Below are 13,448 nucleotides of genomic sequence, written 5' to 3'. Positions count from 1 at the left end.
AAGCATTACTTAAGCTCCAACTGTCGTCCCTATTAAGGTTTGAGGGATTTTGGCTTATCACAATCGCCTCTCTGAGCTTTCTTTTGAAGCAATTGTCCTCCCTAAACACAATTTGAGTGTTCTCCAAGCAAATATGGTGTTTGGTGGTAGAGGAGTGCTTTGCAAGGGCGGACTTGAGAACACGGTCATGTTTGATGTTTATCGCATGCTCTTTAATCTTGGTGCAAAAGGAGTGCCCAGTTTCACCTATATAAGGGGTGCCACAGGAACACATAACTTTATAGACCCCAGATTCCAAAAAGACATCTCTAGAGTCTTTGAGCGAAGGAATACATCTTCTTTCTTTATAAATAAGTTTATTTTCTCAATGAGCTTGCATTATTCTCTTCCCAAAGATGAATTTCCCTATTGGTTGTAAAGCTTTGAGAATGAAAAACTTCTAGTTTTCAGTGTTCTTCCACTCAAGAATTGTCAATGTGCTTCAACAGATTAATTTTTGAGTTTTGTGTGAAGGTTTTTGGGTTTTGTGAAGTTTCCAGTATTTCATTTTCTAGCTTCATGTTTATGACTTCCCTCGTGACTCTTTGTATTGAGGGAATTGTTTTGTACTTTGGTTCAATCCTATATGTAACCTCTTTGATCTATTCAGAGCCACACATTTACAATTGTATTGGGCCAACATGTTTGTTAACAAAGCTATGAACCTCATACTTATTTGGCTTTTGGAAAGCAATTGTAATTGTCATGGTTTCATCATCTCTTTGTTTGTATCTATAGTTCCATTTAGAATTGGATCTCTTGATTTGCAGTTTTGGATGTGCGAGATCCTCCCTAGTTTGGCACTTGCAGTTTCAATGTTCAGCTGTAGTAGGAGTCAACAAGAAAAGAGGTGGAGCTTGGAGAGATTGCCAAGATGATGCAAAAAGCCTTGGAGATTAGATGCAGACCGAAGCAGATTTGGAGATACGGACAAAGCAAGTGCGTGAGCTATGAGCAAAACTGAACAAGCTTAGAGCACAAAGGACCTCTACCACACCAGGGGTGCATCCCTCTTCTTCTTTGTTGTTGAATCTTATGAAATTAGTGGATTAGTTGTTTGAATCATATTTTGAGTTTTGATGTATAAGTTGCCTCTATTTTGTCGTCCGGAGACGACTTTACTTTTTGGGGGGGATGATGTTGTCCGTAAAACTATATTGTAGACGACGAGTTGAGTTGGTATTAGAAAGGTCACATGACGGTTGAGTCATCCCTTCGAGAAGTATATGTACATCGTCCAAATGGATTTAGGAATCATCATTGTATTTGGAATTGCATATGTGCTTATATGAATAAAGTATCTTGTTCTACGTTACATTATAATCTATTAATGTGATAAGTATCAGTTTACCCTGTAGGATAAACACTTACTTCTTGTAGTTCATTATCTTCATGCTAGACATGTTGCTTTGTAATTGCCCCTTTTTAGCATTCATAGCATAATGTTGTCGTTAGCCTATTTCCCCACGGTCCCGTAGGCTAACCAGGACATTAAAAGGGCTTAGAGGCTATTTGGCCTAGATAGTTTCAGTTGCAGGTCTTTCTGAGGGGTTTTGAGGCAACTTTGAGCATACTTACTATTTATAGTAAGTCATCTTGCGCATGGGTGGACATCCAGTGGCAACGGTATGTCGATGGTAATTGTTTAAAATCGACAAAAAGACTTGTTTATCATTGACAAGATTTGTTATGCATTGATAAAGCTATTTTATAAAATTAAATCTAAATATTTAACTTTATTAATGCATAGACTATAGTTTGTGAGAAATATTTAAATTAAAAGTCCCCTTTATTTTATAACACATTGGAGACATAAGTTACATAAAGGGAGTTATGTTTTATCCCACATTGAGAAAACAAAGGATGGAGCTCTTGTGAGAACACTATAAAAGAAATGGAAGAGCTTCTTTTATGCAAGGTTGGAAATATCAAAGAAATTGAAGAATTTTCTGGAGGTTATGTCTCAATAGTTTGAAGGACGAAATCCCTTCAAACTGAAAATCTTGACGCCATTGAAAGATATGGTCTTGAGATTCAACAGGGTAGCAATCTGAAAAAGTAGAAATGAAAAAGCAGTCCGAAAAAGCAAAACCGAAAAAGCAGGCAGAAAAAGCAGAATCGAAAAAGCAAGCGGAAAAAGCAAAACTGAAAAAGCAGGCGGAAAAAGCGGAATCGAAAAAGCAAGCGGAAAAAGCGGAACCGAAAAAGCAGGCTGAAAAACTAGTTCGAAAAAGTAAAGCAAAAGGGGCAGCATAGAAAGAAAATTATTACAGCCATCTACAACCAGGTTCTTTTGTTATGTATTGTTTTTTAGAGTGTTATAAGCTTTCAGCTATAAGTGTGCATTATACCAGCATTATCATTTTGTAATCCATGTAAATGCCAAAGTCTTGGCCATATTTCATGAGCATTGTAATTTTCATTGCAATTAAGAAGATAATAGTTGTCGGTGTCATTTAAGCAATTTAATATCATTATTTATCAGCTAGTTAGTTTGCATACCAACTGTTTGTAAAAATGCCAGTTGGCTGTAGGTGTACATTTCTCATGCTTAGATCATATATATGCACTAAATATTGTCAAAATTAGTAGCACACTCATGTTAGGCCATTGTGTAGTCCATTTGGAGTCTTCTAGCACAAGTTTTTCATTGATGCAAATTGAAAAAGAGTCATTTAAAGCCAGCTGAAATACTATATCAGTCATACGTCCCTTGCATGTGAATTGTTTGATGAAATTCCTTGAGCTTTCATCAGCGTTTTTTTGAGGGCAGATTTGAGGAGGGTTATTACAGTGGTATCAGAGCTTGCTTGCAAAGTGTTTGACGAAATGTCAAACCACTGAAGTATAAAGAATTTTGGTGTCTGAAGGAGTTATAACCTGTTGGGGTTATTACATGCTTGTGATGTACATGGGTGTTTATATCAGCATACAAGGGTTTGATTCATGAATTTCTATCCACTTTAAGTTGTGATCAGCATTTAGTTTAATTTCAGTTTACTACCGTTATTTCATTCTTGTTTCACAAATCAGGGATGTTTTCCATGTTAATCCTGGTTTGGGACATTGCACTTTGACACTCAAACAAACCAGAACCTAGTTCAAAGACTGGCAGATTTAAACTATAATGTATAAACAATCCATTGCGAAGAAATGAAGTAACTACTCAAAACAAGATAGCTATATGTTAGCAAATTTTATAACTAGCTTTAATATTGTTAACAGTGATTTGGAAGACACTTTAAATAATATGTTAGTTCACAGTATAGATGTACATTTACAGATTTTCAATAATAGGTCATGCTCAGAACTGGAAGCCACTTACAATCGCTCTTTCAGCTACCAAATATCGAGGCATCTGCTTTAATGTACCATTAATATCCAGAGTGCTCTTATAATATTCTCTAACTTCTTTTATATCTCTGCGCTGTATCTATCATATGTAAAGGTTACAAATAAAATCAACAGAACAACTGGGTGAGCTTAAATTAAAACTTCCCATATCATGGAAGATTCATGTTAAAGCAACAAAAAAATTAGTGTATACAAAGAGAAGCAACACTGTGGGTCGCTGAATATAAAAATATAAGATAGGATATCTCCATTTCGAGGATCAAGGATTAAGTCTACAGCAGTCTTCCATTCACCTCGTAGCAATGCTGCTCCAATAGAATGTGTTGGTACTGAGCCACTTCCAAATCGCTGTCAAAATTTAAATATGAACATTTAGCATTTGTCTCACAGATAGAAATGACTACAAAACAAACATCATCTGGACCATATCAATATAGTGATAATCACATTAACAGCATCAAACAAACTAAAAAACAGTGGCAGTAAAACTAGATTTTTACAATATCAACAGAACCTGCAATCCAAAATAATTGATGAAGCCATTCTTTCCTAATCCTTCTGCTGCCTCCGTAATAATATCATTTCTCTCTGCAACAACACCACTGAAATGCAGATGACAATAAGAATAACAGTAGTGATAACAGAAACCTTTAAGAGATTGTTCGAAGGCTAGCTGAGATTGACATTCATATGCCCATCATAATGATCCCCAATCATTGTGCTTATAGTTTACCGCAAAGTAATTGTGAATCGATTTCCTGAAAGCTGCCCAAGCATAAGTCCATCCTTCACATAACTGCATTTGTAACATATAGAATCAGAGAGAGTAGTAGTACCGATCAAAATATGTGGAAGGCTGCATCATTAATATTATTGGACCTGTATGGATCCAGGATAACAAAGCCAAAATCTTAACATACCAGAAGTCTCCTACTTTGATGCCAAACAATCTCTTATTCAGTGCAGCTAATCTTGAAGCTTCCTGTTTGAAAATGGTAACCTGATCCAATCAGAACATAAGGCTAAATCAGTTAAAATGAAAATGGATGGATTCACCATACAGCAATGGAGTGTAAGGCTTGTGCCACTACTAAGATCATCATCGCTATAATTAATATTAAATGCTCATTCAAAGTAAGGACAGTTGAAAACAGTACTCCTAGACTTCTTAGACATGAGCACTAATTTTGCATATAAGTCTTTGTTCAAACATGTAATTTTAATATTGAAAATTGTTAACTTTCATTTCAGTAACAATCTTGGATGCTTCAAGAATCAAGACCATTGGAAAAACCCTAGGGTGCAGTTAAGTTGGATTAGGGGCATGCCTCACACCAGCATACTCACAAAAACATTAACACGCAACAATAGATATTTTGCCATTTGAATTTCGTGTGGAAAACATTCACACACAACAAGCCTGCTTCTGTATCAGTTTCTTTATCATGCATAAACATTTGATAGTCATTTTTAAAATATGTTAAGACTCTTACCATTAAATTCCTGGTAAAATTAATGATTAAAAGTTTAGCAACTTAAGTTTATTAAACAATAATGAATCATTACTCATACTGCACATGGAATTTTCGAGATCTATTGGATAAAATGATTGGTGCCGGTTGATTGAGTTGATCAGCCATTCGAATTTAGAGCAGAGTTGCTGAGTTTGAACCACAACATAGTGAGTACACAGTACAATGTTAACTCAAAAGAAACAGAATCAGTTTTAGACGAAAATGATCAACTCATATCAGCAGTCCACAAAAACATCACACATTACACAAGGCACAGATTACCATTTCGAATGGGGTCAAGACTCAAATTCATCCAAGTATGACAAAAGAGAAAAGCCAAAACTTTTCTGGAGAGTAGAATCAGTTCTCCTTCCATCTCTTACTGTGGGAAACGTTTGAGCTCCTCTTATTGACTCTTATACTCATCCTTGGCATTAATGCACCCATTGAAGTAAGTAACAAGGAGGATGAAGCTCATTAGGAAATTAAATTCTAGATCAATTTCACGCTAAATGATTGGCAATTAAAGGTTACAATCCATTACTATATTTCTCAAGAGACTCTGGTTGTATGTAGTCATTTCTGTATGTGCAAAACACGAGATGCTAGTTGTTGGCATTTATGGTGGCCCTCAAGAAGGGAGAAAGCATGGACAAGTAATTGCACTATGTTCCAAATGAGATAGGGTTGCTTGTCATGACAGGACATGTTGTTGAATGTTAAACTGTCTTGCACACAATTGATGGTAAGGCATGCGAAAATTGGAAGCAGCCCTTCTTGTGAATACGCTGTAGCTTGAGTATCAGCAATTTAACACATTGTTTGAGCAAATAATTTGCAACTCCATTTCTAGTTTATGCTTTCTAATTTTACATGGAGAAGTTGATGCAAATTGCAGAGTAAGTATGAAGGATAAACTACCCCAATACATGGAAAGTGAGCATATCAGAGTTTGGATGATGAAAGAGGATGTATTTATATCTCTATAAGAATTAAATCCAATCGCATGTAGTTTCCACAGCCTGTGTGTCTAGCAGAAGACACCAAGACATTGATGTCAAGCATGTGATATCTGGGCAGAAGAAGTTCCTGTTGACTTTGGGCACAAACTGAAGAAGAGGTATATGGTTTCCAAAGCCTACAAGCCTAGTAGCAGAAGAAACCTAGGCATCAATGTCAGGTATATGACATTTGGGTCAAAGATGGTCTTCTGTGGATTGAAACATACAGGCCATGAAGAATCTAAGTCAATCCACTCAAAAACTCATCCTTCATAGGGTGGTTCATTTGATCACTATCCAGGATAGGTGAACTATTTAGCTCCCTGCATGCAACACCTTAGCTATTTGAGAGACAGCAATTTGATCTTGGTACAATGAATATGTTATAAACAACACTAAGATGCAGAAGACTAAAGCTAGAGAGAAAGTAACTTCAAGGCCAAAAAGTTAGGTAACATCTGCAATAGATTGAAAATTGATCCCAAATGTATGATCTACAGGATGACAATGACCAAAGACTAACATAGATCCTTGAGGAGCCACATGTAAAGATGGAAGATGATGTCAATGAAACTATCTCTATCACTAACACTATTGAGGAAGAAGAAACCACTGATGCTACAAGAACACAAACTTGGCTACAGAAGTATTGTTGCATTTTGCAAATGATTACACCTCAGAATATTATATGCATTCTATTACGAAGTAATTGGTAAAATTATTTCTTGATATTAACAGAGACCGAAAAGTCAATATATACAAAAGAATAAAACGATGTTTCCTTAGGAAACGATCGTAAAGAATAGAGACATTCTATTCTAGTAGAGAAAGCTAAAAAAGTTAAAGCTAACTAGATATTTACAATAGATTACCATCAACTAATAATAGAAAATTATCTATTATCGTAATAACTTCCCTTAATGGTTAATCTATCTAGAACACCAAGTTGTCCTCTGAATTTGACAAACTTATCAGGACCAAGGGGCTTGGTGAGAATGTCTGCAGTCTGATCTGTGGTAGGAACATACTGCAAATCGATAGTCCCATCTTCAACCAGCTGTCGTATGTAATGACAAAGAACATCCACATGCTTGGATCATTCATGGAAGAATAGATTTCGTGCTAACTTGATAATGCCTTTGTTATCAACAAACAAAGTAGTTGGTCCTGTTGGTGACATTTGCATATCCCCAAGCATTCGACGAAGCCAAAAAGCTTCACATCCTGCCTTAACAGCCCCTCTATATTCAGCCTCTATAGAGGAGAGAGAAACTGCCTGCTACTTCTTACTAGCCCATGTGATTGCACCGGATGCCAAACTCAACACATATCCAGAAGTTGACTTTTTATCATCAACAGAGCCTACCCAATCTAAATCTATGAACCCACTGAGTTTAGGATTAGAACTTCGAGAGTACAAAAGTCCATAATCGGAAGTGCCCTTCACATAACGAAGCACACCCTTTGTTGTCATCCAATGATCAACCTTAGGAGTTGTAATAAAGTGTGAGATATAGCTAATTACGAAGCTAATGTCAAGCCAAGTAGCAGAGAGGTAGATGAGGCTGCCTACTAATTGCCTATATGTAGTATCATCAATGAAAGGAGAATCAAACTTTGTAGATAACTTGAGATCTTTCTCCATAGGTGTAGATGCAGGCTTGCAATCCTGCATACAGAATTCGTCTAACAAGGCCCTAGCATATTTGGACTGAGAGATGAATATACTAGAAGACTGTTGCCAAACTTCAACACCTAGGCAGTAATGCATGAGCCCAAGGTCAGTCATATCAAAAGACTGGCATAAATTATGTTTGATTCCTTGAATTAAAGATGTCGAACTGCCAGTGATGATCAAATCATCCACATAAATAACCAGAAGGATGATGTCACTATCAGTAGTCTTGATGTACAAATTTGAGTCTGAAGAACTCCTCTTGAAGCCTTAATCACTGAGGTACTTATCAATTTTGATGTAACATGCCCAAGAGGCCTGCTTCAAGCCATAGAGAGCTTTTACCAATCTAAGAACCTGATAGTCTTTACCAGCAACCTTGAAACCAGGAGGCTGCGTCATGTAGACCTCTTTATGGAGATCACCATTCAGGAAAGCAATCTTGACGTCCATTGTTTACCACATGGATTAAATAGATTAATGCACATAGACAATAGATAAGAACAGCAAAACTCCTTGTATTATTTGCATATGCCAGAGACATTACATTATGCTTCTAATGATTTACAATGATCTCCGATGGGGTGTATATACTTCCCGCCGAACCTTCCCGAAGGGGTCCATCAGCTACATGCCAATCCTAATCTACCTGTCAACTACACAATCTTTATTGACGATATCAACCCATCGGCTACACAATCTTTACCGACGACATCAACTCGTCGGCTACACAATCTTTACCGACGACATCAAACCATTGGCTACACAATTTTTACCGACAACATCCATCCGATGGACCTTCCAGCCAAACTGTGCTGCCATGGCTAGGACTAATCTGATGGTGCTCATCTTTGCAATAGGAGCAAAGGTCTTCTCATAATCAATGCCCTGACGCTGTGAAAAACCGTTCGTCACTAAACAAGCTTTGTACTTATCCAAAGTACCATCCGATTTGTATTTGATTTTGTAAACCCATTTGCAGCCAATGGATTTCTTCCCTGGTGGAAGATCAGAAAGGACTCAAGCGTTGTTCTTCAGCAGGCTCTGGTGTTCATATGTCATGGCTTGTTCCCATTCGAGAATTCCTTTAGCCTCAGAATATGTTTGAGGTTCAAACACACTGTGAGTGTTGGCCATGAGAGAAAAGTTAACAAACTCTGTAGGTTTGCTCTTTTTTCGAGCAGTTCTCCCATCAATGAGCTCATCATCACGAAGATCAGCAAGTGTCTTAGCCCACCACTTAGGCCGAAGAGGATGTTTGCCGCATAGATTAATTAAGTAGTGCACACAAATAATGAACAGGAACAGCAGCAACAATATTCCTTTATTCGCATATGCCAGAACATTACATTATGCTTGATAAGATGCTTTACAATGACCCAAGTAGGTGTATAAATACTTTCCGCTGAACCTTCTAGAAGAGGTCTGTCAGCTACAAAACAATCCTAATCTACCTGTCGGCTCGTCAACTACAAAATCTTTACCAACGACAACATTGGCCACTCAGGAGGCAGCCTAGGCAGCTAAAAGGGAAGCGTTACTACAGGATAAGGACGCGGCTGTGCGGGATAAAGATGCAGGAGATCAAGAGTTGCAGGTTGCAAGGAAGTAGGCTATGGATGCAGCACTTCTCCTGAAGGAGGCTATCGAGGTTAATTCACGGATACAGAAGGATTTGAGCATCCAGACGGAGCAAGTCTATGAGTTGCGTCGGCAGCAGCATTCTTCAGGGGCACCATCTTCTCTTTAGTGTTTCTTTGTTTTACTGTATGAGGTTGTCTCCTATTTTGTTAGTCATCAGGAGACGACTTTTCTTTTTGGGGGTGTAGTCGGCAGATTGTATATTTTGTAGCCGACAGAGTGTTTTCATCGGTAAAGATTTTGTAGCCGACGAGCCGACGGGTAGATTAGGATTGTTTTGTAGCCAACAGACCTCTTCTAGAAGGTTTGGCAGAAAGTATTTATACACCCACTTGGGTCATTGTAAAGCATCTTATCAAGCATAATGTAATGTTCTGGCATATGCGAATAAAGGAATACTGTTGCTGCTGTTCCTGTTCATTATTTGTGTGCACTACTTAATTAATCTATGCCGAAAACAGAGGAGAACGACCAACATTAGTATCAGGAGATGCTTGGTGATCAGGTTCCTCATCAGAAGAATTGGGATCAAACTCAGGCGAAGCATCGACAAATCGAGGTGATCCTACAGGAGAAGCCGAAGGTGTCTGTACAAGGATCACTAGTATAATTGGAGTTGCATGAGCTACTGAAGCCCTCCCATCAGGTGGACCTAATGGAAGACGAACTCCCAAATCATGAGCCTTTATAGGCTGGTTTGTTGGATCAGGAACAGGAGAAACAAGCATGAAAGATCCTCGTGCTCATCAAAGACTACATCACGACTATAGATTAGACGAGATATCTCAACATCGATCAGGCAATAGTCTTTGTGAAGACTCTTGTATCCAGCAAGCATGAGTTTCTGACTCTTAGCATCCAACTTGGTGCGTGCTGCATCAAGAATCCAAATAAAAGCAAGGGAGTCAAAAACCTTCAGGTGAATGATTCTGGGCTTGTGACCTAATCAACCCTCTTCCGGAGTTTGACCTTTGACTGCCACTGTGGGTGACCGGTTCAACAAATAAACTACAGTGTTAACTGCTTCTGCCCAAAACTTCTTCGGAACACGTCTATGTTCGAGCATGGATCGAGCCATCTCGGTGATTGCCCGCTTGCGACATTCAACTACACTATTCTATTGTGGTGTGTAGGGTGTGGTTAACTGTCGTTTGATGCCATGTGTATTCAAGAAGCTAGAGAAACCATTAGAACAAAATTCCCCCCCATTGTCTGATCTAGGAGTAATAATAGATTTCCCAGACTCTTTTTCAACTAAAGGTTTAAACTTCTGAAATTCAAGAAATGCATCTGATTTCTTTTTAAGGAAATACACCCACATTTTTCTACTAAAATCATCAACAAATAACAGAAAATACTTGGACCCAAGAATAGGAGTGGCCATAGGGCCACAAATATCAATATGAACAAGCTGAAGTACGTAAGAAGCTCGCCATGAATCGCCATTGGTCAAAGGTGTGTGATGTTGCTTCCTCGCTTGGCATGCATCACAAACTCCAAGCTGTTGAGTCTGAATCTTTGGCAATTCAAGAACAAGCTCATCCCGAGCAAGCTGTGAGAGATAATGCACATTTAAGTGCCCATATCGCTGATGCCAAAGTGTGCTGACGGAAGACCGTCAAGTAGCCATAGCTAAGTACCGAGAATCACCAGAATCAATAAGTCTAAAAAGAACATGATCCTCAAAACCCACTGCAACAGTTGACTGTGTCACCCAATCAGTGATGGTGCACTGATGTGAACTGAAGGTGACATCCAAATGTGGAGAATGTCGCAACAACTGACTGACTGAGAGTAGATTGAGTTCCATTCCTGGAATGTAGTACACATCGAGGAATATGAGACTCCTCCCAATAGACAAAATCTAAATGTTGCCTTTGCCGACAACCGTATACTCTTCTCCACCACCAAAAATAACAAAGTTTGAATGAGGGTAGTAGTCAGTAAACCAGACTCTGCAATTAGTGAAATGACAAGAGGCACCTGAATCAATGTACTAGGCAGACGACTTCACATGATTGGCAGGTCTTGTAGCCATGAAGGCATAAAAGGCAGACTCTGTCAACTCTGTGTAATCTGCACTATTCGCTTTGTGCTGCAAACCTGATTGCTTAGATTGTGCAACTAAGTGTCTCCAACATTCAAGCTTCATGTGTCCTAACTTGTGGCAGTAGTTGTATTGAATGTTCTTTCGGAAACCATCTGATGCTGGAACAGAAGACTTCTGTTGAGATGGCTACTGAAACTTGCCTTTATCCTTCTGAAAGGATCTCGCAGCAAAGGCTTGCTATGTGGAGCTAGAGCCAGAGTTGCTACCGAACTATTGCTTCCACTGATCTTGCTCAAGTAGAAGTGTGCAGAGATCAATGAATTTCAAATCAACACCAAAACACGTGATGTTGAGTCTTGATAAAATGCTCATAGGACTTCAGTAAACTCTGAAGAGTGATAACCACAATATCCTCTTCCTCCATCTTGCAACCAGTGGCAAGTAATTGATCACGAATTTCCTGAATCCTATTCAGGTGTGCCTGGAGCGAGGTGTGCTCATCCATAATAATAGAAAACAGAGTGTTCTTCAAAAAGAAAGCTCTACTTTTGTCATAAGTCTCATGAAGACCTTTGAGATGTGTCCAGATCTCGGCAATTGTTTTGCTAGATAGAATCTGAGAAAGTTGATCATCAACCACAAAAAATTTGAAAAGCATCACTGCCTCTCAATTATTCAAATTCCATGTATCTTGATCAAGACCAGGAGAAGTCGGATGCTTCATAACACCTAGAACAAGTTGATCGGTGTTCCGATATTCAAATATTGCGATGATCCGCTACTTCCAAGTGCCATAATTTCGACCATTGAATTTCGAGTTGTGCTCGGGCAGAATGTTTGTCAGAGATGCCATGGCACATTTTTCAATGCAAAAATGTGAATTTGTGAAGGCACGTTCTTCGAGGCAAAAAAAGTGAAGAGCCAAAAATTTCAGAGAGTGACCTAGAAGAGAGATCGAAAAACCCAAAAGGAATATGTTGTCATATTCTGGATCCGTTGGCTTGAAAATTGAGGCACCAAAAAAAAACGGACGATAACCCAATTGAGCTCTCGAAAAACCCAACAAGAATCAATGATCAAAAAAAAATTGACCCCAAAAATTAGGGTATCAAAGAAAACCCTAGTCAAGAGCAATGGAAGAAGAAAAATTCAAAAAAATTGGCCAATATGTGGAGGAATTTGTCATTTTTTTCATCACAGATCCCAGCTACAGGTAGATGTGGCATGGAAGAGGATTGTATTGACTCCAAACAATGGTGGAATGTGCAGTCACAAGCAGTTTAAAGAGAGACAAAGCCGTCTCATAAAAAACGTAATTTATGCACAAAAAAACCACGATTTTGTTGGAAACGACCATAAATGGCAGAACGGAAGAAAGAAACCCATGTCTGAAGACCAGAGGCGACCAAAACAGAAGAGATTTTGGAGCCATGATTTTCAATTATGCCTAAAAATGCGATTTTTCTCTTGCTTCTGATTTTCAAATCTTCAAAAAATGGAACCCTAAAATGGTAATCAGAAAAGAATTTCTCAAGGTAGTAAACCCTTGGCAGGTTGTAGAGAAAAAAACTCAAAAATAATTTTGAAAATTTAGAGCAAATAATTACAAAAGAAATTATAAAATTTTCAAAAATATTTAAAGTATTGGCTCTGATACCATATTACAAAGTAATTGGTAAAATACTTTCTTGTTATAAACAAAGACCAAAAGGTCAATATGCACAAAAGAATAAAATGATGTTTCTTTAGGAAACGTTCATAAAGAATAGAAATGTTTCCTTAGTTTTAGCTTTTTTAGCTTTCTTTTCTAGCAGAGAAAGCTAAAAAAGCTAAAGCTAACTAGATATTTACACTAGATTACCTTTAACTAATAATAGACGATTATCTATTATCGTAATACATTATTTTTCACACCATGATATATTTAAGATATCAAATTTTCACTCTACAATTGTTGCTGCTCGATTTCTGGATTAGATTGTGTATAAACTTTTAAATCAACATTTTGCATCACACTCCATGATCCATCATCACAATAAATTAAAAGAGCTACGAGAAAATGAAAAGTTGCAGAGTGAACCTCAACTTAAAAAAGAACCGAAATGACACAAAGAACGAGAGCAAGGGTCAAAGGATGTCAGGGAAACTAGCTAGAGAGGAAAAGAAAAGAAAAG

General features: G+C 38.0%; 1 protein-coding gene across 1 annotated transcript in view; it reads right to left on the bottom strand.

Annotated features, from left to right (window-relative positions):
• The window catches only part of LOC149546141 (Pseudouridine synthase family protein), a 229,558-nt gene that overhangs the window by 125,088 nt on the left and 91,022 nt on the right, over positions 1-13,448 (bottom strand). Inside the window, exons 7-11 of the mRNA XM_089791026.1 lie at positions 4,314-4,393; positions 4,127-4,189; positions 3,908-3,995; positions 3,639-3,741; positions 3,365-3,468 (exon numbers count right to left, since the gene is read on the bottom strand). Of these exons, the coding sequence (XP_089647152.1) occupies positions 3,365-3,468; positions 3,639-3,741; positions 3,908-3,995; positions 4,127-4,189; positions 4,314-4,393 (438 nt within the window). The remainder of the gene's footprint in view (positions 1-3,364; positions 3,469-3,638; positions 3,742-3,907; positions 3,996-4,126; positions 4,190-4,313; positions 4,394-13,448) is intronic.

This window comes from Cupressus sempervirens, chromosome 7 (genome assembly GCF_028749045.1).
Source record: "Cupressus sempervirens isolate cs-2001-9-10 chromosome 7, ASM2874904v1, whole genome shotgun sequence".
Lineage (NCBI taxonomy): Eukaryota > Viridiplantae > Streptophyta > Pinopsida > Cupressales > Cupressaceae > Cupressus > Cupressus sempervirens.
Note: the sequence above shows the minus strand (reverse complement) of the source record. Positions and strands in the feature narration are given on the sequence as shown.